General features: G+C 41.1%; 1 protein-coding gene across 30 annotated transcripts in view; it reads right to left on the reverse strand.

The window, feature by feature from the left end:
- The window catches only part of LRRFIP1 (LRR binding FLII interacting protein 1), a 164,916-nt gene that overhangs the window by 96,428 nt on the left and 44,586 nt on the right, over nucleotides 1-23,902 (reverse strand). For 29 of the 30 annotated variants that reach the window (XM_060781771.2, XM_067470546.1, XM_060781761.2 and 26 more), the window contains exon 2: nucleotides 7,638-7,724. In XM_060781771.2, coding sequence (XP_060637754.2) covers nucleotides 7,638-7,724 — 87 coding nt within the window. Of the gene's footprint in view, nucleotides 1-7,637; nucleotides 7,725-13,897; nucleotides 13,952-23,902 lie in introns of those variants that run through there. The other variant, XM_060781602.2, reaches the window with a different exon arrangement.

The raw sequence follows: 23,902 nt of genomic DNA on the forward strand, positions 1-23,902 counted from the left end.
GTCCAAAGAATACCACTTTGCAAAATATAATGCTGGTTATCAGGCTACTTAATCACTCTTTACTTTAGATAGCTAACAGTGAGTAATACTTTCAGAAATTCAAGTATTTATCTTCTTCAATAGCAAAAGGGATTATACCACATGGAGGAAATGTTTAAACAAAATGCTCTGAAAATTCTGCAATCTGAAAACAGATGCACAATTGAAGCTGGCTCAACAAATCCCTTCTAAAAAACCAAGGGCGGTGTTCATATTTCAGGACATAAACCAAAACAGTTTACAGTTTTAAACAGCTAAGACATACAATACAATGTGAGCAAAGCAGTAGAGATGTTGAGAATAACTGGCCCTTCAGTAGGTGACTCCTCCCTCACTTCCATAGCAGCTTCCACCACCTTATATATTGAGTGGTGAACGTGTGGAAGATTAAACAAGAGGCTGCTGGGGACAAGAGGTATGAAACTGGTACAAGCATAAATGGTGCAATTGCCACTGCCATGACCTCAGGGAGGGGGGATTCTCACCCTTGGGTACAGTAACAACTAGGACATAACTAGTGTTAATATCCTTTCATAGTTGTTTTATACTGATTGACGGAGTCAACCAGTAGCATCCAGCCCAAGGGGTTTAATAGTTGGTGGCCTGGGAGTTGTAGTTTAGCAACTTTTTCAACTATTTATCTTCTTCAACAGCAAAAGGGATTGCTGTATTGGCGTTTCTGCCAATACGAAGTTGAGAATCACACTTTGCAGAAAGGGACATAAGCAGGAATTAAGTATCTCTGCCACCCCCCAATCCTTTTCCAAATACCTGTTCTGTTTGGAGGACTAAATTGTATCATATAGCGAAAGCATGTATTATTACAGATTTCTGACCAAAATCCAGTGACAACAGAAAGTTCAGATAAGTGGCAGGCCCCTGTTCACAGTAAACCTAACTGAAGAACTCACAAAAATATATCAATAATTTAAAATGCTTATCTAAGGAAAGTGTGACTTGACAAAAACCCAATTAGTTATTTGATGTGTACTACACAGCCCAAATTTTCTACCTTTAACAGACTGTGGGATACAATGCTTGCTTTTTAAACAAATCCTGACACTGGGCACAGAATTTCATTGAATGAAGAGATGGCAGGTACCAATAAGCTCAATCCTAAAAAGCATTTATAGGATTTCAGGCAGGTAGACCTTCCAAATCTCTTCAGTCCTTCTAACTGCCATACACCACTGCTGAGAAATATCCTATTTTATACTGCCATAAGTGGGTCATCATATTATTATATTATACAGCTCAAAGATTCCCAAGAAGAAAGACAACCTTGCTACTTCCAGTTTTTCATATCAATGCCAGGATGATGTATGCACAGTCTGCTTTCCACATGCGACTTCCTGCAATCTTCAGATATTCAAACCCTACTCTAACATAATTACACACAAAAAAACCCTTTATCTATGAATAAGGTTTATCTTGAAGTTTAAGATATCAAAATATTAAGTTTAAAACATTAAGAAAGGGCATCTGAAATAAAGTAAATGTCCCTTTGTCTGAAAGCAGAATACTAATCCTTTATCTTTAAAAAACAACATTGTCCACTAGTAAAGATAATTCTCATTTTTATTTTCTTAGAAAAACAGCACACAGATTTATTTGCTCTGTGATATCAAAGGTAGCATGTGCTTAGCGAAGGACAAATGCTTTGAAGCATGCAGATTTTTGCTGCCTCAGCTCATGGGGTGGGTGGGATTTCTTCAGAGGATTTCATTTCAGATGAGTGACCTTTGAAAAATAACCTGCAGCTTTAGCTCATTACAACAAAAAGATTCTGAATCTTGCCATATCACTGTCACTGTAAAAACACAGTCCACTGCACCTGGAAGGCAACTGTGTTAAAATAGAATAGCTACTGCCAATTTAATTTCCAGTAGCACAACTAAGGACACTCAGAGGATAAAGAACAACCACCATGTTGTATTTACATTATCATCTAAACAAGTATAATCAAGATGTGCAGTCTCAGAAACCTGTGTAAGAGACATGTTGTATTTACAGAATTTTCCGGCATATAAGACAACTTTTTAACTCTGGAAAATCATTTGGAAAGTTGGGGGTGGTCTTATACGCCGGGTATAACGGAGGCATAAAAATGCCTCAGCAGGCATGTCCAAGGTACACCGCCGCCCAGGGCTGCTGGGAGTCATAGTCCGGAGGCGCTTTCCTGGGCCTAGGTGAGCCCGGTGGCCTTTGGAGGCTTCTGCTGACCGATTGGGTGGCCTTGCTTCCTACCTCTCTCCCGGCTGCCTGGAAATAGCAATGTTGGAGGATTTGGAGGAGAGCCTTGAAAGTAGAGTGGGGAGAGTGGTGGGGTGGTGGAGACAGCCCAGCAGGCCTGCCAAAGGTTACCAGGCTCACCCAGGCCCAAGGAAGTGCCTCAGGACTATGCCTCCTCCCTCCCTTCTCCTCCTCCTCAGGCCACGCCGCTAAGGAGGAAGGAAGACATGAGGAGGAGCAGCAGACCCACTGGGCTATCCCTGCCGCTCTCCCCACTCTACCTTCAAGGCCCTTCTCCAACTCCTCTAACGTCACCATTTCCAGGCAGCAGGGAGAGAGTGGAAGGAAGCAAGGCCACCTGGTCGGCCGGCAGAAGTCTCTGAAGACCACGGGACTCGCCTAGGCCCAAGGAAATGGCATGTCGCAGGAGTTGGAGAAGGGCCTTGAAAGTAGAGCGGGGAGAGCAGTGGGGACAGCCCAGATGGCCTGACGCTGTTCCTCCCTCCTCCCTCCTCCTTCCTCCTTCTCTTCCTCAGGTCACACTGCTAAGGGACTTGTCCCCACCGCCGCCGCCACTCTCCCTGCTCTACTTTCAAGGCCCTCCTCCAAATCCTCCCACTTCGCTATTTCTAGGCAGCTGGGAGAGAGAGGAAGAAAGCAGGGCCACCCGATCGGCCAGCAGAAGTCTCCGAAGGCCACCGTGATCACCTAGGCCCAAGGAAGCACCTCCAGACTACAACTCCAGCAGTCCCAAGCCTTGGACATGCCCGCTGAGGCATTCTCAGAGTTATAGTTACCGAATCAATAGAATTGTGTTGGAAGAGGGGTAGTCTTATAGGCCAAGTATATCTCTAACTCTATATTTTAACTTAAAAAGTTGGGGGCCGTCTTATAAGCCCAGTTGCGTTATACACCTGAAAATACGGTAATTTAAACAAGTAAATTAATCAAGATGCACAGCCTTAGAAACCTGTGTGAGAAACAAAATTATTTGGGGGGGGGGGACTAACATAAATCCAGTTGCTCATCTCAAATACAGTAAACCCAGTGAATCAATTTTGAATGGTAAATGAACACTGATATAAATATAATTGATTCAGTGTATCTACTACCAATTTGATATAAGCCATTGATGTTACAAAATGGGAATGAGGAGAGCACAACACCCCGGAAATGTAGGAAAAGGCAACTTCAGAAATGTCACATACTCTGAGCACCAGAAAATTCCATGGTAGATTCTGTTTAGGATTGCCACTGTCAGAAATGACTAGGAGGCATGCAACAACAACGATATGCTAGTGAACTGAAACTGTATAAACACTATTGCTCACAGATAATCACAGGTCTTGTACAGGCAAATCACGTACTGAAAACCATTTCACTTTTACTATTAAGGCTTTATGATGTATATACTCTTCACCTCAAAATACAGGTTATTTCAAAATGATGGATCCAATTTCAAAGAAGTGTATTTCAGGATGGCAGCATATTACAATGACAAAAAAGTTACATACAGTTTAATGAATTATCACATTTTCAAGTTTAACTAACCATTTTGAGCCACAAACAAAAGATAAGCAGTAGATTTAACAATTTTCTTCCCACTGTGTGAAAGTCTCCAAAAACTATTTGCAGTTTCGGACTCACACAATAGAAAAGTTAGCATACCTGTAGTTTGTGCAAAAACAGCACTCTCTGCTCAGAAAGTTATTTCCGTATAAAATTACAATTTTCTGTGCAAAGATTGTGTTTTCTTTGCAGAAAATGCAATCGCTGGGAGCATATTCTGCACAAAATTTTCATGTGGTCTTTTTTTTAACAATAAACAGCATTTTTTGCATTGTACAGAAAATTCTGTTTTAAGACACATGCATATTTTGAGCTGAATATGTTATGAACCGTGGGGCTTCCCACCAGTTAAAGATTTTATTCATCAACCGAGAAGCATGTTTTATAGTATTTCTTTTTTTAAATTCTTTGCTGCTCTATAGAACCCCATCATGAGGACTTCAGGACAACTATGTAAGAGAGAAAACATTTTGCAAAGTTAAAAAGGGGACAGGAAGATGAAGAATTTTCTTTTCCTGCTCCACAAGCCCCAGTCAATGCAACACGTACCCTTTTATACCGTTCAATATTGCATATCTGTTTGTACCCCATGCATTTTACAGGATTTTCTCAGGCAAGGGAGAAAAGTAGGGTTTGCCTTCCTCCGAAATGTTTCCTACACTACCTGGTATTCCCATTCAAGGACTATTAAGGCTGACATGACTTAGCTTCCAAAGTAAGAGGAGATCTAGTGCTTTTAGAGCTTTTAGGTCAATTATATTACTGTTATTCCAGTTTTACTGTCATGGAAACTTTCTGTGGAATCCTGTTATTACCAATTTAAAGAGAGGTATTTATTATTCTTGAAAGTTAAGAGAGCTCTCATGCTATCTCCTCAAACTACAAAGCCCAGAAAGGACTACATAGGATGAATCTTTGGCTGTTAAGGTGGAATCATAATGCTATAATTTGGGTGTTGTAAAAGCCTATGGTTTCTATTCTAAGCTGGCTGAAACCCTGTTTTGAATGTAGAGTTTCTTTCAGGCATAGAAATATACTCCATTTTCTAAATGTGTGTTCAGGTCTATAAAAGGATAAGTGGTTCAATAATCCTAGTGTCATTTCTATCAACTGAGACAACAGTTCAAGAATCCAGTTGGCAACTTTGGAACTAGTTATTTATATTATGACTGAGTTCTGACCAAATTAAGACAGAATGTTCTTATAAACTAAACAGTCTATTTGTGAACCTCTGCCCATTAACTTTCTATTTCCCAATTGTTGTACTGCAACTTTAAAACTTCTAAAATTAACTCCCTTTTTAGTCATTATACATACCATATATTCCAGAGTACAAAATGACTGGGGCTATAAGATGACCCCCCAATTTTAGCAAACAAAATAGAGAGTTGGGGATATACTTGCCGTTTAAGATGACTCCCCAAACCAGGCGCTTCTCAGGCCGCTGTCCTTCTTCCTGTCCAGGCCTCGCGCGAAGTGCCTCTTCTCCTGCGAGAGAACATTGTCTCACAGGACAAGACGCACTTCTCGTGAGGCCTGGACAGGAAGGAGGAGAGCGGCCTGATCAGAAGGGCCTCCGGCACTCCTCAGGCCACTCTCCTTCTTCCTATCCATGCCTCGTGAGAAGTGCCTCTTCTCCTGTAAGACAACGTTGTCTCGCAGGAGAAGAGGCACTTCTCGCGAGGCATGGACAGGAAGGAGGAGAGTGGCCTGAGCAGCGCAGGAAGCAGCCCAGGGGCCCAGCCGCCAACAAAGGAGAGGCCTGGGCCTGTGCAAGGAAGGCAGCCAGGAAGGGAGGAAGGACAGGGAGCTTGCCCGGGAGGCTGCCATGAGCCAAGGCGGAGGAGGAGGAGGGGACGCTGAGGCCAAGGCAGCCACATTAAGTAATTTTATTATTATTTTAATTTTATACCTGGTATACTAGATGACTCTCAAAATTTTATGTTTTACATGCCTAAAAAGTCAGCTTGTTTTCTGCTTCCTTGGAGACTAGGACGCGGAACAATGGCTTCAAACTACAAGAGAGGAGATTCCATCTGAACACGAGGAAGAACTTCCTGACTGTGAGAGCCGTTCAGCAGTGGAACTCTCTGCCCCGCAGTGTGGTGGAGGCTCCTTCTTTGGAAGCTTTTAAAAGAGGCTGGATAATCCTAGTGTCAGATGGCCATCTGTCAGGGGTGATTTGAATGCAATATTCCTGCTTCTTGGCAGGGGGTTGGACTGGATGGCCCATGAGGTCTCTTCCAACTCTATGATTCTATGATTCTATCTAGTACCCCGGAATATATGGTATTTCATTAATATTTCAGCATAATCGTTCTTTTATTAGTTAAGATATTAATTTTTGTTTAGGGAAAAGGACATTGTTTTATCAAATCTCCTTTTTGTTTCCAGTGAAATTTCAGTGAGCTCATTAAATTCTTAAAATGGATTTATTTGTTCAAATGCATGTGATTGATAAAACACTAGGATACTCAAAGCACTGAAAACACATTCTGAATGCATAAAGTAGGAAGCTGTTAGAGACCTAACATGCTCTTGTAACAGAATCATTCCCTTACATTATAAACATTATAGGCATCTTCGCAGCAAGGGTCAGGATATTTATTCACTGTGGTTTGTTGTAATGCTGTTTAGGAAATCCTATTACTCATGCCTGGCACAGCAGGCGGATATAAATACTCTGCCAGACATGTAAACCTCCAGGCTGAGCCAACAAAGGAGTATTCTACTTTAATAGAAGCAACAGTTGTAGCAGGAGGGCTTTTCAACATGCCAGTTGAGTTATATTTTCTATTTGTAACTGAAGTCTTCAGAGAGGATATTGCCCACTGATTAAATATCAAGATGGAGATAAACAGCCTGCAATCTTGTAAACCACTGTTAGCATCAAATTAGATGTTAATGCCTGCTTTGTGAATGTGCCTGACATATGTTCTTCTAGTTTTCATTCCTCAAGAAAATAGGCAGGTACTGACTTCATCCAACAGAGAAAGCATAATAATCAAAGGGAATAACAATGCTCTGGCTGTTGAAGAGGAAGACCTAAGGCGATTCCACTTCTAAGTGGAAAATACTGCTTCCAACTTCCTTTCCTTTCACTAATGGGTGATTAGGAACCAAAAATAAAAACAAAGATATTGGATTCCCTGAAGAGACAAATTTTCCACCCTATATAAAAATTTCTGGTTTCATGACATTATAAAAGGTAATGCTCAAAAGTATGTATTGTAATTCTGGTCTCATCCAATTTTGTGCTATATTACTAGAATGTGAAGATCTGTTACAGCATTGCCACATATTTCATGCTTCCATATCTGAATACCGAATTCTTACAACCATCAGTAATTCATAGACTCAAAAGACCATTTTTGTAACTGAGTCTCAGGACGTGATTCAAAGCTTGGAAGAACAAGCATTTGACTCCTGCCCCTGCCAACATACCTGAAACAATGTCAGAGTTAACAAATGAACCTGGAGGAGGAGAGCAGTCCTGTGAGAAAGCGATCATCAGGAAAAATCATTCACAGGAGTTGGAGAAGGCTGGGGAAGGGTTTGGGAGGAGGGAAGAGCATTATAAAAGGGACTGATGGTACATGAGGAAATTAGTAGTGTTATTTTTTTTCTCATCTATGTAGTAGAAATAAAGCTAGCTACAGCCACCTGGAGTGTGAGTACTAGTGAATTGCTAGAAACTACCAGAAGAAGCTGACACTGAGTTACAAAACTGCAAAACAATTTTTGTACTTAAGGCAATAAAGACAATGGAAACACCCAATAAAATATTCTTAACATACTTCCTTTTGTTGCCTCTCAAGTTCCTTCATCCGGATTTCTCGTGCTTCAGCTCGTGCCGCACGCTTTGCTGCCAGTCTTGCTTCAGCCTATGGAAAGAAGGAACAATACTAAAATTCCTCCACTTTAAAATTACCGTCATACCTAAAATTAAACTATGCACCAGTCTGCATATTCCGAGATATTCTGAAAGCTTGGAAGTAACAAGTTGCATGTACTGAGTTGCCTTCTGCAATAATAGCAATCCAAACAATTAATTTGTGTCAGTTCCAACAGATTTCACAACCTTTGAGGATGCTTGCCATAGATGCAGGTGAAACGTCAGGAGAGAATGCCTCTAGAACATGGCCATATAGCCCAAAAAACCTATAACAACCCATGTGTCATCTCTTTTTGACCGTGGTGCTACTAGTCAGAAGCACAAGAATCAGCAACATGGAAAGTGGGTGGAAGTAAAAAAACGAACAAACACATTGACAGCATTGAAAACACAGACCTAGATATTTGCATTATTTGGAACATTACAGAAAAAGCGTATCTGTCCTCTCTACTTTTCGTCAGTCCAACCAAATTAAATAAACTATTGCTGAAAGAAAGAGGAGATAACTTGAGTGTGGCAGAGTAGACTGTCTTGCCAGGCTGACTACTACAAGCAATGGCATAGGGTTGGTTGGGTTGGTGAGTTTGGAGGAAGGTTGTGTTTCTTGCATATGAGAGATCCATCTGATTTAGAATAAGGGAAAGAGGCAAAGAGGTTGTGAAAAAAGAAGAATGAGGTTGCATTTTACACTAGCCGCAGCTTCTAAGTCTTCCTCAAGGATAGATCCATATAAAGTGCATTACATTAGCCTAATTATGAGGTCAACAGCACGTTGACTACTGTGGGTAGGTTATTGCTAACCAGGAAAATGCATCAGTCAAACCTGCTGCCAAGTATTCCAACTCACTGAGTCCTCTTATGCCTCCAGTACAGTGATGGATCTAGGGATACTCCCAAGCTATATACCTGCTCCTTTAGGAGAATGCAATCCAATCCAGGAAAAGCTATATATCCAAATTCCCAGACAAAGTAGCTTTTACTAGCTCCCAAAACACCCCATAAAGTAGCCTGCTGCCCAGCTAATAGAAGGACTATTGCATTTTTCTCCTGACCTCTGCTTTACAGCTTATCTGTCCGTACACATCTCCCTCTATGAACCATCTCGGAGGCCCTACTCTCGGTCTCACCTCCTTCAAACATGTGGCTGGTTGGGACAAGGGACAGGGCCTTCTCAGTGGTGGGCCCTCGGCTATGGAACTCCCTTCCCAGCGAAAAAAGGTCAGCACCCTCCCTCCTGACCTTCAGAAAGAAAGTAAAAACATGGTTCTGCCCCAAATCTTTGGAAAATAGTGCAGTGCAATAAGTGAAGTGGAATTATGTGCAATAATGACCAAAATGGCTTTCAACTATGTCTTCGGATTGTGTGAGTTTAATTTATTATTTATTTATTTATTTAAAAGTTTTCTATGCCAATCTTCTCACCTCCAAGAGGGACTCAGATCTGGTTCACAACATGTGTTCATATACAAAAATACAAACCACACAATGTATTATCATTACACAATTAAAAACATATTACAATACAACATCGTCATCATCACACTTACACAGCCACGTCGTCAAAACATTCCTGGTCATAATTCACATAATAATAATGTGTTTTAATGTTTTACTGCTTTTTAAAATTTGATTTAATTTATTTTATTAAATTAAAAAATTAATTTTATATCAAAATTAAATTTGATTTAATTTATTTTATTAAGTGTTTGTTGATATGGCATTGAATTATTGCTGATTGTAAGGCCACTCCGAGTCCCCTTTAGGGTTGAGAAAAGCAGGATATAAATACAGTAAATAAATAACATTTAAGTACAAAGAAGACATACAAATTACTGATCATTTTAAAAGGAGAATTACCACCCTTAATCCCTCCAAATAGCACTCTATACTGAAAGCTGTTTTGTGTCTAAGTAGAGTTGGAAAGGCATGGGAAAAATGGAGGGGGGGGGGAGGTTTTTCCTGGATTTTCCTAAAGCCATTTTTTTTCTTGAAAAATTAAAAAGTTTGTAGAATATGTTCTTTTCCTATGCCAAATAATATTTCTATGACATGGTATTCAAACTATATAACATGAAGACCTTAATGAAAAATTTCCGAGGCTTTTAGTTTCTACACATTTTTTTCATTTTTTTTTCTGGGGAAATGGCTTTGGAAAAAAACGGTGAGGATGGGTGGAGGGGGACAAATTGATCCTCCCCCCCCCCCAATTTCTCCAATTTTTTTACAGGACTTACCATCTCTATACCAAACAGAATTCAACTAATTAATTCCCCATAATGTCTCCTAAACAAAACTGAGAACTAGGAGCAGGGGCGGCTCATCCATTACGCAAAGTAAGTGGTCACAGTACACTTTTTTTTGCCAGGGGCGCAGAGGCGCCTCTGTAAATGCCCCTCGACCACCACTTGAGGAGCGCCCCCTCGGCTCACAACAGCCCTAGCAGTCCGGGGAAAGCCTCAGCAACCTATTACGCAAAGTAAGCATTTGCAGTATAGTTGATTGTGCCCAGGGGCACTCTTGAGGCGCTCTTGGGGGAAAATAGACCTTGACATATGCGAGTTGTAGTTACTGGGATGTATAGTTCACCTACAATCAAAGAGCATTCTGAACTCCACCAATGATGGAATTGAACCAAATATGGCACACAGTACTCCCACGACGAACAGAAAATATATATCAATAATTGGTGGGGGGGGGGCGCCAAAATACTGTTTGCTTACCATTGAAAATTACCTAGGGCCGCCTCTGACTAGGCGCTTCTCCATCCAACATGCTCTCAACCATTTTTTTTCTCTCCAACCCTATCCAGCATGAATACACCCAGTCTAATAATGAGTTCTAGAGAACGAAAAATTTGTGTTTTATTGCCTTGTGACATTTTAGTTGTTTCCATTTAGAAGTATCATGTTACTGTTGCTTTTCAGATTTTTTAAAATAATAGCATGGCTACTCATAAATAGGTCTTAGAGATACATGGCAGAGTTCCTTTTGAATACACCTGGGAACATATATAAAAATATATTTTCACATTTCCCTTACATATACTGCCTTAGTGACACTGGGGAAGAGACCAACATGAAAAACAGGTTTCTGTCTGCAACCACAATCTATAAATAAAAGCACTGATTCCACTCCCTTAACATCTATGTGACAAAAATAGACCACACATGAATCTGCTTTCCAGTGTAAGCCTTATGTTCACACCATAGGAATTTATCAACTGTATTGGAACGCTCACCTGCATTTTTTGTACTAAAATGGGATTGGATCTTTCCATGCTAAATAAAGTGTCACATTTCAAACTTTTTACTTTTAACAATAAACCAAACTCTTCCCAATGTTTAAGTCCTAGTTAGCATTAGTTCACAGCTTTGATGAAATTGCTTCGTTTACTAGTGCATCATGGTTTATTGAATCAAACTAGCTAATTTGCCACATATTGCACAACTCTTATCAGTATTTAATCCGTCTTTTGTAAAGAATGTGCAATTATCATATTTCATTGCACAACAGTTGCACATTTTATCTCCCTTTTTGTTGGAAAAGGGGGAGTGCGACTATTATGTGATGAAAAACAATGGTGTTTTCTGTTTGTTGGATTCTAAGTTTGTTTTAAATATAAAAATCCCGTCTTACCCTCAAGAGGAAGAGGAGGAAGAAAGATGTTTTCAAACTGTCTTTGAGGGGAAAGGAAATAAATAAGCAGAGCTCGATGTTCATTTGAATTTTATTAGGTTCAAATAAATATGGTATTCTCTCTCAACTCATAATGCAGGCCTGTCTCAAGTGTCTTTCTCCTTAAACCTCACTTCCTGTCTGTCTTCATCCTATACAAATACACACTTTCTTGCTAATCACTGCACACTTGTCAGTCATACCACACCCACACATTTCTGGAAGTACTTCACATCCAATGTACTCTGCACAAAAGCAGAAATCCATAATGCTCCCAAAGAAGATTACCTCCTCCACAGTTTTGAAGTGCTGAGACAACTGATCCCAGGGAGCTTTTTCTTTCCCAGTCTCTCTTCCTTTCACTCTCTCTCTTTCTGTGTCACCCAAATGCATGCGACTATTTCAGCAAAATGATAAAAGGAGGATGTTTGAATACCTGGAACTGAGGGAGTGGAGTGTTTTACTGCATTCACATTTCTTTCAAGGTTGAAAGGGATTAAGTAAACTCTGACCCAAAATATCATCTCTCTCAGTCACTGTAGGCACTGAACCAGCCATGGCCTATTTTATGGACGCCAGAAGTTTCCAAAGACTGTCAAGCTTGAAGAAACTTCCTGATTCAAGAAGAGGGTCTCCTTTGCTTGAGACAAATGGTATAAGCCAGGCCTGTAGAGCGGGGGGGGGGGGGGGGGTTCAATACCCCCCCCCCCCAAATTCAGGTAAAAAAAAAACCTGGTTTACTGTATTGTCGAAGACTTTCATGGCCAGAATCACTGGGTTGTTGTAGGTTTTCCGGGCTATATGGCCATGTTCTAGAGGCATTTTCTCCTGACGTTTCGCCTGCATCTATGGCAAGCATCCTCAGAGGTAGTGAGGTCTGTTGGAACTAGGAAAAATGTGTTTATATATCTGTGGAATGACCAGGGAGAGACAAAGGACTTTTGTCTGCTGGAGCTGGGTGTGAATGTTTCAACTGACCACCTTGATTAGCATTTAATGGCTTGGAAGTGCCTGGGGGGAATCGTTTGTTGAGAGTGATTTGATGTGCCTGATTGCTTACTCTCTGTTGTTTTGCTGTTGTAATTTTTGAGTTTTTTTAATACTGGTAGCCAGATCCTGTTCATTTTCGACCAGAGAAGTCAGCCATAGCAGAGCACCTGATGAGCCAACCTGGACACAGCATTTTATTTGAGAACACAGAAATGCTGGACCACTCTCACAACCACCATGTCAAACTATACAGAGAAGCCATTGAAATCCACAAGTATGAAAAAGAACAGGATCTGGCTACCAATATTTAAAAAACTCAAAAATTACAACAGCAAAACAACAGAGAGTAAGCAATCAGGCACATCAAATCACTCTCAACAAAAGATTCCCCCCAGGCACTTACAAGCCATTAAATGCTAATCAAGGTGGTCAGTTGAAACATTCACACCTAGCTCCAGCAGACAAAAGTCCTTTGTCTCTCCCTGGTCATTCCACAGATATATAAACCCATTTTCCTACTTCCAACAGACCTCACCACCTCTGAGGATGCTTGCCATAGATGCAGGCGAAATGTCAGGAGAAAATGCCTCTAGAACATAGCCATATAGCCCGGGAAAACCTACAACAACCTGGTTTACTCATGAATTTTAACTGGTTAACCAAATCCCCATGCTAAATCTATGAGACGCAAAAAATTAAGAGTCCTTCCAGAACTACAAGCTCTATCTCAAGCAAATATTGACAGTTTATTCACACTGTCATTACTTGCAGCAATAGCCAATGTAGCGAAGCAATCAAGATGGGGGGGGGGCGTGTTGAATGCTCTCATTAAGGAGGCCAGACTTGGTGGAGGTGGTTGACAGGGGTGGAGCTGCAAGCTACTGAAGCCTGCTCTGCCCCCTGCTGTGCTCTTTGCTTCTGTGTGAGCTAGGAGGCAGGCTTCAACCCCCCCCCTGAAATTTTCAAAAAAAACCCCTGAAATTTTCACCCCTCCCCGAAATTTTTTTCTGGCTATGGCCCTGGTATAAGCTAAATAAGGAAAGCAACACATGTGGACGTAGCAATTGCTGCATCAGGAAGCACCGTTTCCTAAACGAAGACATGGTGGTTAACCAGCACTAAAAGTTCTGTTTTCTATAGCAAGTCCATATGAGCATCCCTACTGTGGACAACCCTATACAACTTAGGGTTGACTTGCTATGCAAGAAGCAAAATAGTTCATATCTGCAACACTAGCCAGGGAATTTTCTATAACACAAAAGCATTCCCAATAAGATCCTGCCCCAAAAAAGTCATTAGTCTTTCAAACCACTCAAGTGAATCAAAACACTAAGAAAAATATTTACGCCTCAGAAGTCTGCATGAACTGTTCTAACACACACAACACAGGGGGGACAACTACATTCAGTGCAATCAAACTGCAGGAATCTCTTTTGCAAATTGGAAACATAGAGGGTAGGAAAAGCAGTGTGTTTTTTGGGTTTTTTTGTCCCTTACCTGAGCATCTGGACTCAGGTATTCTGCTGCTCTTTGCATGGCTGCAGAAAGTGCTATTCACATGCTAGGTCCAAAATGCACACAAAACAAGACTCAAAAAAGAAATAAGGAGCACAAGCACTAAAGTAGCACAGATACCAGCAGAGAAACCACCTTTATGGAGCCTCCAGGGCTTCTCATTTTGACCTGTTCATCCACAAGTAAGATTAACTTGTCTCTCCTGAAAACCCTCCTCCTTTTGTCAAAGGAAGACAGAGGCTGCTTTGCAGAGCACTCAGCCTGGGGGAGTGGCAGAAAAGAACAGAAAAGCCTTTGCCGTGTGCTAGCAGTGTGAAATACCTTTGCTCTTCATTGTTCTACCATGCATTTCTTCTTCACCACTTGTAAAAGGATCTGGAGGACAGCATAAACACTCTCACAAAATTTCCACTCCTTAAATTTAAATCTGCAATGAAAACTTCCTGCTAGCCTTACCATTCAGGGCTTCACAGCAGAATCAAGGTTGGGACTGGGAGGGAGGTGATCATTTATGGCACAGCGCCATTCCTGACTCAGCAGGCAGTCACCTGGCTCAGAAGGTGCACAAACACAAACAACCTGGCTTTCCTCCTTCCCAGGGCACAGGGTACATATTTTGCTGCATTTCTTGATATGTCTATAGTCCAAGCAGGTAAAAACAATTATCTGTATCATAATCGCCAGGGCCGTAGCCAGAAAAAAATTTCGGGGAGGGTTGAAAATTTCGGGGGGGGGGGGGGTTGAAAATTTCGGGGGGGGGTAGGGTCACGCTGAAGCAAAGAGCACAGCAGGGAGCAGAGCAGCCTTCAATAGCCTGCAGCTCCGCCCGTCAACCACCTCCACCAAGTCTGGCCTCCTTAATGAGAGCATTCAACACCCCCCCCCCCACTTGATTGCTTCGCTACATCGGCTATTGCTGCAACAGTGTGAATAAATTGTCAATATTTGCTTGAGATAGTGCTTGCAGTTCTGGAAGGACTCTTTAATTTTTTGCGTCTCATAGACTTAGCATGGGGATTTGGTTAACCAGTTAAAATTCATGAGTAAACCAGGTTGTTGTAGGTTTTTCCGGGCTGGGAGGAGGGAAGAACATGGGCACTCTTGTCACTGTTTTAGATGCTTAAATATTCGTTGTGTAGCAGTGAAAGAGTCTTGCTCAATCATTATAACTTGTAGGAAGGAACCAAAGGAACTATATTTTATTTCAGTCCTTAAAGAACACAATACAAATCTGCACCAAGATCAACATATCCATCTGTATAGACCTCAAGACAAACTTTCTTAAACTGTGGGCCATGACCCAATTTGAGGTCCCATAACTGAATGTTTGGAAATCTTGTTTAGCTTGCCTCCTAGTGGCTGTTTAAAGCATATACATGAATCTGTTAACAACGACATCCAGCGAATGCTTCAGCTATACTTTATGAAAAGGCCTTCTAATGCCAAATTTTATTCATGACTCTTTTTAAATTCAGAAATACTTCCATTCAAATTTTGATTCTAAAAAACTAAGTTGGGTTCATGAACCATATTTAATAGTATAAAAAACACCAGTCATCTGCCATTAAAAGTTCAAGAAGAATTTGCCTGCAGTCTAGACAGGAAGGGGTTGGTTAATATCCCTTCCAAACCCCTTCGTAGGGTTTCTTTTGGGGGGGGAGGGGAGGTTAACCTGTGGAGTATATTCCTTCCACTTGAAGCAAACATGCCAGCATGACATGAAAAATTTTGATGTTCTATGCCCTGCAATAATAAATATTCAGCTAAAAAGTAATTATTTATGTAAATATAAGCAACTATGTAAATCTCATTAGTATGCAAATCAGCTTTAATAAATGATAAAATTACAGGTATGCTTTTTTTTGTAGTGTCAGGAGCGACTTGAGAAACTGCAAGTTGCTTCTGGTGTGAGAGAATTGGCCGTCTGCAAGGACGTTATCCAGGGGTCGCCTGGATGTTTTGATGTGTTACCATCCTTATGGGAGGCTTCTCTCATGTCCCCGCATGAGGAGCTGGAGCTGATAGAGGGAGCTCATCCGCGCTCTCCCTGGATTTGAACCTGCGATTTAACCCACTGCACCACCGGGAGCTCCACATGTAGGCTAAATAATCATTTTAAAATAAAGTTCTTTATGAGTTATTACTAGTAAACGTTTGATTTATATACCTATTTTATATATCCAGGGTCACGTAAAAATTTTCCAGACATAAAAGTGGAAAAAGTTTAAGAAGCCCTGCTTTAAGATACAGAGGACAAATGGAAGCCAAGTCACTTAAAGGCAGGGACAATGTGTGATTCCCGCAGCAATTTTATCCAGGAGCTTTGCTGGAACACTGCTCCCTAATGTGTCTAAGGTTCTGTTTCTGAGCCCATTTCCTGACCACATTAATGAGGAACAGTAGAACGCGAGAAAATGCAGGAAATGGCTTTGAATGTACAGAGACATCAATCAAGCACTTTACATTTCCAGAGGTTTTTTACCTTTTCCACCTCGGAGATTTCCCTCCACTTCGATATCATTAGCATCTTAGCCAGGGGTCCTCAAACTAAGGCCCAGTGGCCAGATATGGCCCTCCAAGGTCATTTACCCGGCCCTCACTCAGGATCAACCTAAGTCTGAAATGACTTGAAAGCACACAACAACAACAACAACAACAACAACAACAACAACAATCCTATCTCATCAGCCAAAAGCAGGCCCACACTTCCCACTGAAATATTAATAAGTTTATATTTGTTAAGATTGTTCTTCATTTTAATTATTGTATTTTTGTTAAGTGTTTTTTGCACTATAAATAAGATATGTCCAGTGTGCATAGGAATTCATTCATGTTTTTTTTAAATATATATATATATAATCTGGCCCTCCAACAGTTTGAGGGACTGTGACCTGGCCCTCTGTTTTAAAAATCTGAGGACCCCTGATCTTAACTATTGATATCAATCCTAAAGCGATTCTGTTGCTACTGTAACTCATCTTTGGGTGCTTTGAATGCGATTTTCCTGCTTCTTAGCAGGGGGTAAGTTTGGATGGCTCACAAGGTCTCTTCCAACTCTATGATTCTATCACCTCATCTTTGTAATGTTTTGAACCTGGCTTATAGCACTGAACCATCATGCCATGCCAGATTTGCAAGGACCTGCCCACTGGAGGATTTGGCAGACTCCCACCTTTTTCCCTTGCTTTGCCTTGACTGTCAAGCATGGCCATGCTGAGCTTCTGCCAACAAGGGACAATGGCTCCTTGTAAGCTTTTAACCAAACATAATGTACTCTCAAACATACTTAGGCCTAATTATGACATGGGAAACAGGCATCCCGTTGTTATCATGGCTAGTATCTACAGTTTATGCACTTATTGACAGACAGCAAAAATAAGGGAACTCCTCAAAGCTTCTCGGCTTCACAGAAAGCAAGCAAGCATCCCATTTCAAAAGAATATTAAGTAGATGTTAGAACACAAGGATCTCTTCTAAGCAGAAAGTCTGTACAGGAGAACACTTCTCTCAGTCTTCACTGGCAGAACTCTTTCAGAATTTCTGGAAAAAAGGTTGCTAGTGACAGGCTTGGCTCCAAATCAAACCTGCCTCTTAATGATTAGTGATTCAAGTGGCTGCACAAGAAACAGCAATTCCCATTGTACGTCAACAGCCCGAAACCATCATTGTCCAGATGACTCACTTTTATAGCGCACATCCAACCAAAACAATGTAATTCAATCTGCCTCCTAGCTAGTGACATTGGAGCGTCCTTCTATTATTAATTCAAACACAAACCTCTAATAACAGAAAATAGCTAGTTTACCAAAGAATGAAAACTTGCTAATTGTAATTTTAGGCTTTTTAAAAGAAATTTTCCTTTATGTTAACTGAATGACAAACAGATGTTATTAATGTATTGTCGAAGGCTTTCATAACTGGAATCACTGGGTTGTTGTAGGTTTTTCGGGCTATATGGTCATGTTCTAGAAGCATTATCTCCTGACGTTTTGCCTGCATCTATGGCAAGCATCCTGACAACCTCTGAGGATGCTTGCCATAGATGCAGACGAAACATCAGGAGCGAATGCTTCTAGAACATGGCCATATAGCCCGAAAAACCTACAACAACCCAGATGTTATTAACTTTACTCAACTTAGAATCCCACTCCTTGTTATAAGTCTCAGGAGCATTATATTTCCTCACCATAATTCACAGAACATTCAGTTGTAAAGAGATAAAAGAGAATTTGGCCATCCTAAATTCTGCCTTATCTCTTTTTACACCAGTTCTCCACCCCCATTACCAGTTGCACGCTTCTCTTAGCCATCATAAAATGTGTGGGGAAAATATAACCACTGGACTACCAACGTTGTGGTGCGGGTCCTCAGAGTCCCTTTGCTTGAAGGATTAAGGCCTAAAAAAGGCCTCCTACCAACCAGGACATAAACATTTTTATATATTTATTTACAGTTTTTTATATTCCGCCCTTCTCACCCCGCAGGGGACTCAGGGCGGATTACAGTGTACACATATATGGCAAACATTCAATGCCAATTTTTGACATACAAACATATACAGACATACACAGAGGCTATTTAACTTTTTCTGGCCGCCAGGGGAGCTGTCGCTTTCATCGTTCATCTGCAATGCTGATGAAGCACTTCCACATTCCCCGCATGATTCCCCGCTGGAATGCTTTGCTGGAGTCTTCTTTATGGCCTCATAAATCAGTTAATTTAGCCTCTCCACACTTTTAAGGTGGTACCTTATTTTCATACTTGACAGATGCAACTGTCTTTCGGGTTGCAAAGGTTGACAACAGGCTGGGAAATGAGTTAGAATAACTAAGAGTAGCTGCCATCTTGTGACATAAGGGCCACAGAAAAGGAGATGCATGCTGTTTTGGCGGTATGGCCCCCAAAATGTATGTATTTAATGTATGTATGCAATTTGTTAATTTTATAGAAAAATGCAAAGTGAGATTAATTTGATATTTAGCAGAAGACAAACCTGACAGGTGAAGCATTTCTTATGCAGATTTCCAAATTACTATACCTTTGCTTTCTGATACTCTAATATGCACAAACTTCGTTTGATGCAAAAATTATTTTTAATGTGTATAAAATTACATCCAGGATATAAGGTGTATATGAAACACAAATAAATTTTATGTGGAGATCCCATCTACATCTCATTATGTATATGTAAGCATTCACAAACACCTCAAAATCTAGAACATTTCTGGTCCCAATCATTTTAGCTATGGGAAACTGAACTTGTAACATCTACTTTCTGCATGCCATGAGTTTTGATTGTCCCTTATTGCTGCTTTGAAACATTGTGCTCATCCCAAAGCAATAGCACATGTCACTAGCTAATTGCACTTGTACAGCAGTGACGTCCACCTTTTAATAAACTCAAAAGAAGCAGAGATGGAGTCCTTCTGAGAGCTGGCTCTAACATCTCAGGCAGATTATGCAGAGAAACGCCACCATTCAATGCCAGGACAATGTTCTGGGACATCCAGTCAGCACAACACTTGGCAACGCCATGCCCTAAGCCTTCCTCTACTGGCACTAAACTTACAAACCTCATGCCACCTTCAAAAAAGTAAAATACAAGGGGAAACTCAATCCTTTGGGTTTAAAGGACAATCTTTTAAGCCAAGTATTTAACATAAAATAAAGACTAGATCTGATCAGCTAGAAAGAAGAGTACAACCATTATACTGGTCACAATAAAAGACAATATCTGAGGCCAATGTGAAGCATCAAAGTCTCCAGTGGCATCTTAAATATAAATCCAAAAAGAGCACATGGGTGGCTAAATCTTTTTTTTGTGAACACAAAGTCTAAGGTCTCGACTGTCCATTGTGGGAATTCAGTAGAAAAACACTTAGGAACACCAGTGGCCAGGTCTCCAAAATAGCTTCTTACTTCACAATTATTCAAATAGCTTTCAGAGAGCGAGGCAAGGTTGTTGTGTGCCTTCAAGTAATTTCTGACTTATGATGACCATACGGTGAGATTTGCTTAGAGAGAGTATGCCTTTGTCTTCCTCTGAGGCTGAGCAAATGTGACTTGCCCAAGGACATCCAGTGGGATTCCATGGATGAGCAAAGATTTGAACTTATTAGTTTGTTGTAGGTTTGGCCATGGTCTAGAGGAATTACCTCCTGACGTTTCGCCTGCATCTATGGCAAGCATCCTTAGAGGTAGTGAGGTCTGTTGGAACTAGGAAAAGGAGTTTATATATCTGTGGAATGACCAGGGTGAGACAAAGGGCTCTTGTCTGCTGGAGATAGTTGTGAATGTTTCAACTGACCACCTTGATTAACATATAATGGCTTGACATTGCCTAGAGCAAACTTTTGTTGAGAGGTGTCCTTGTTTGTTTCCTCTCTGTTGTTGTGCTGTTGTAATTTTAGAGTTTTTTAATACTGGTAGCCAGGTTTTGTTCATTTTCATGGTTTCCTCCTTTTTGTTGAAACCGTCCACATGCTTGTGGATTTCAACGGCCTCTCCATGCAATCTGACATGGTTTATATATCTGTCAGTTTATATATCTGTCATTCCAAGCTATATAAACCTCTTTTCCTAGTTCCAACAGACTTCACTACCTCTGAGGATGCTTGCCATAGATGCAGGCGAAACGTCAGGAGAAAATGCCTCCAGAACATGGCCATATAGCCCGGAAAAACCTACAACAACCCAGTGATTCCGGCCATGAAAGCCTTCGACAATACATTTGAACTTACTGTTTTAATGCTCAACCCATTACGCCACACACATAAGTCCAAAAAAAAGTAGTCTTCTTCTTCAGATATGTTAGTGAGGTATCTTAGTTTCCACATATTTTTTTCAAGCATTAGCTTAACCGTCTATTTTTTAAAAATAATATTTTGTTATTGTTGTAGAAACCTGCTGGAGCAAGAGATCTGTGATAGTTGGGAGCCAAAGAGTATGCAAAGTAGTATCTTAGCTTCCCAAATCCCTTTCCCTTTCTGTTACCCGAAAAGAGCATGCTTGGTCCATCGATGTTTAACATTTACACAAATGATCAGCCACTGTCAGAGGAAACAGAGAGTTTCATCTATGCTGACGATCGTGCCATCATCTCCCAAGCAGCGAGTTTTGAAATGGTTGAACAGAAGCTCTCTGAAGCTTTAGGAGCTTTTACTGTCTATTACAAGAAAACCAGCTGATTCCTAATCCATCTAAAACACATACATGTGCTTTTTGCCATAAGAACAGGCAAGCATCTCAAGCTCTGAGGATTACCTGGAAAGGAATCCCATTGGAGCACTGCAGCAAACCAAAATACTTGGGAGTTACTCTGGACCGTGCTCTGACTTACAAGAAACAGTGCTCAACTATCAAGCAAAAAGTGGATGCTAGAAATAATATCATATGAAAGCTGACTGGCACAACCTGAGAATCACAACCAGACATAGTTAAGACATCTGCCCTTGCATTTTGCTACTCTGCTGCTGAGTACACATGCAGAGTGTGGAATACATCTCACCACGTTGTTGTTGTTTTTTGTCATGTCAGGAGCGACTTGAGAAATTGCAGGTCGCTTCTGGTGTGAGATAATTGGCTGTCTGAAAGGACGTTGCCCAGGGGATGCCCGGATGATTTTTGATGTTTTTTTTTATCATCCTTGTGGGAGGCTTCTCTCATGCCCCCGCATGAGGAGCTGGATTTGATAGAGGGAGCTCATCCACCTCTCCCTGGATTCGAAACTGCGACCTGTTGGTCTTCAGTCCTGCTGGCACAGGGGTTTAACCCACTGTACCACTGGGGGCTCTGTGGCTCTTAATGAGACATGCTGTGTGGGGCATAGACAGGATATATACGCCCCACACCACTAGAGAAATTATACTGTTTAGCTGACATTGCACCACTGACATCCGGCAGGAAGTAGCAATGAAAAAACCAAGACATCCTCTCATCTGGCTCATCCTCTGTTTAGATATCAGCCAGCATGCCAATGCCTTAAATCAAGAAATAGTTTTCTAAGATCTACAGAGATACTCGCAGGAACACCTTAGCAAGCGAGAATCTAAGGTGGCAGGCTAAAACCTGGAACCTCAAGCCATGGCTGATACAAATGAGACTCCCTCCTGGGCACACAGAAGACTGGGCAACTTGAAATACGCTGAACAGACTGCGCTCTGGCACCACAAGATGCAGAGCCAACCTTAAGAAATGGGGCCACAGGTAAGTGTAGGTAAGTGAGACAGCAGATATCAAATTTGGAGATAAGGAGACATGCTGTACAAAGGAAAGAGGCCATTTCACCTCTTGATAGTAAAACAATTTTTTCTTTCTTTCTGTAATCACTGGTATCTAAACAAATGTGTATTTTATACTTACCCTCTGTCCCTATGTGCTGTAAGCAAGAGCATATCTACATGCATGTATGACTGAGGACACATGAAACAGTCTTGATAAAATCCCGGATTCAGATATGCATGATATAAATCACTAACGGGATCAGCAAAAATTGACATGGCTTTTTCATGCAGTCTGGGCTTTATAAAGCTCAGGTTCCAAAACTCCCTCCCATGACCTCAGAAAACCACTGTAATCCATCACAATCTCCTACCCTAGATTTAAGGATATACTGTTTCTTTACTAAAAGAGCTCTAACTAGAGCTCTTTGAATAAGAAGCTGATATATTAGAGGTTGTGGCTCTAATTTTCTCCAGATATCTGACATGTTATGATGACTTAATGAACATCTCTTAGGAATCAATTTCTTCAAACTGCAGGAAAGGAGATTCCACCTGAACATTAGGAAGAACTTCCTAACTGTGAGAGTTGTTCAGCAGTGGAACTCTCTACCCCAAAGTGTGGTGGAGGCTCAGTCTATGGAGGCTTTTAAACAGAGGCTGAATGGCCATCTGTTGGGGGTGCTTTGAACGTGATTGTCCTATTTCTTGGCAGGGGGTTGGACTGAAGGTCTCTTCTAACTCTAGGATTCTATGATTCTATGAAGTGAGTCCACTAGTGAGAGGTTCCTATTCCAGGTAGATACCACTGTATCTTATTTGGCAAGTTGATTTAAGGCGTTGAATTTTGCCTCTGCTGTGAGACACCTTGGGTCCCCTTCAGGGTTCAGAAGGGTGGGGTATAAATACAGTAAATAACTAACTAACTAAATAAATCATTTGGAATTGAGTTTCCATCCCAATTCTTGAAGGTAACATGGCATTTCTAGTGCTGTTTGAGATCACAAAACTGCTAATGCAGTCTTTTCTCATTAAACCAGTAGTTCCCAACCTTTTCTCCCTCAGATGTTTCGGACTTCAGTTTTCAGCATTCCTGATGATTGAACAAGCTGAATGGAACTTCTAGGACAGTGGTTCTCAACCTTCCTAATGCCGCGACCCCTTAATACAGTTCCTCATGTTGTGGTGACCCCCAACCATGAAATTATTTTCGTTGCTGCTTCATAACTGTAATGTGACTACCCTTATGAATCATAATGTAAATATCTGGACAAAATTTGACAAATACCCAATACACCCACATTTGAATACTGGTGGGGCTGGGCGGGATTGATTTTGTCATTTGGGAGTTGCAGTTGCAGGGATTTATAGTTCATCCACCATCAAAGAGCATTCTTAACTCCACCAACAATGGAATTGAACCAAACTTGGCACACAGAACTCTCATGACCAACAGAAAATACTGGAAGGATTTAGTGGGCATTGACCTTGAGTTTTGGAGTTATAGTTCACCTACATCTAGAGCAGTGGTTCTCAACCTGGGGTCCCCAGATGTTTTTGGCCTTCAACTCCCAGAAATCCTAACAGCTGGTAAACAGGCTGGGATTTCTGGGAGTTGTAGGCCAAAAACATCTGGGGACCCCAGGTTGAGAACCACTGATCTAGAGCACTGTAGACTTCAACAATGGTAGCTCTGGACCAAACCTGGCACAAATACTCAATATGCCCAAATGTGAACACTGGTGGAATTGAGGGAAAATAGACCTTG

The sequence above is a fragment of the Anolis sagrei genome, chromosome 1 (genome assembly GCF_037176765.1).
Source record: "Anolis sagrei isolate rAnoSag1 chromosome 1, rAnoSag1.mat, whole genome shotgun sequence".
Lineage (NCBI taxonomy): Eukaryota > Metazoa > Chordata > Lepidosauria > Squamata > Dactyloidae > Anolis > Anolis sagrei.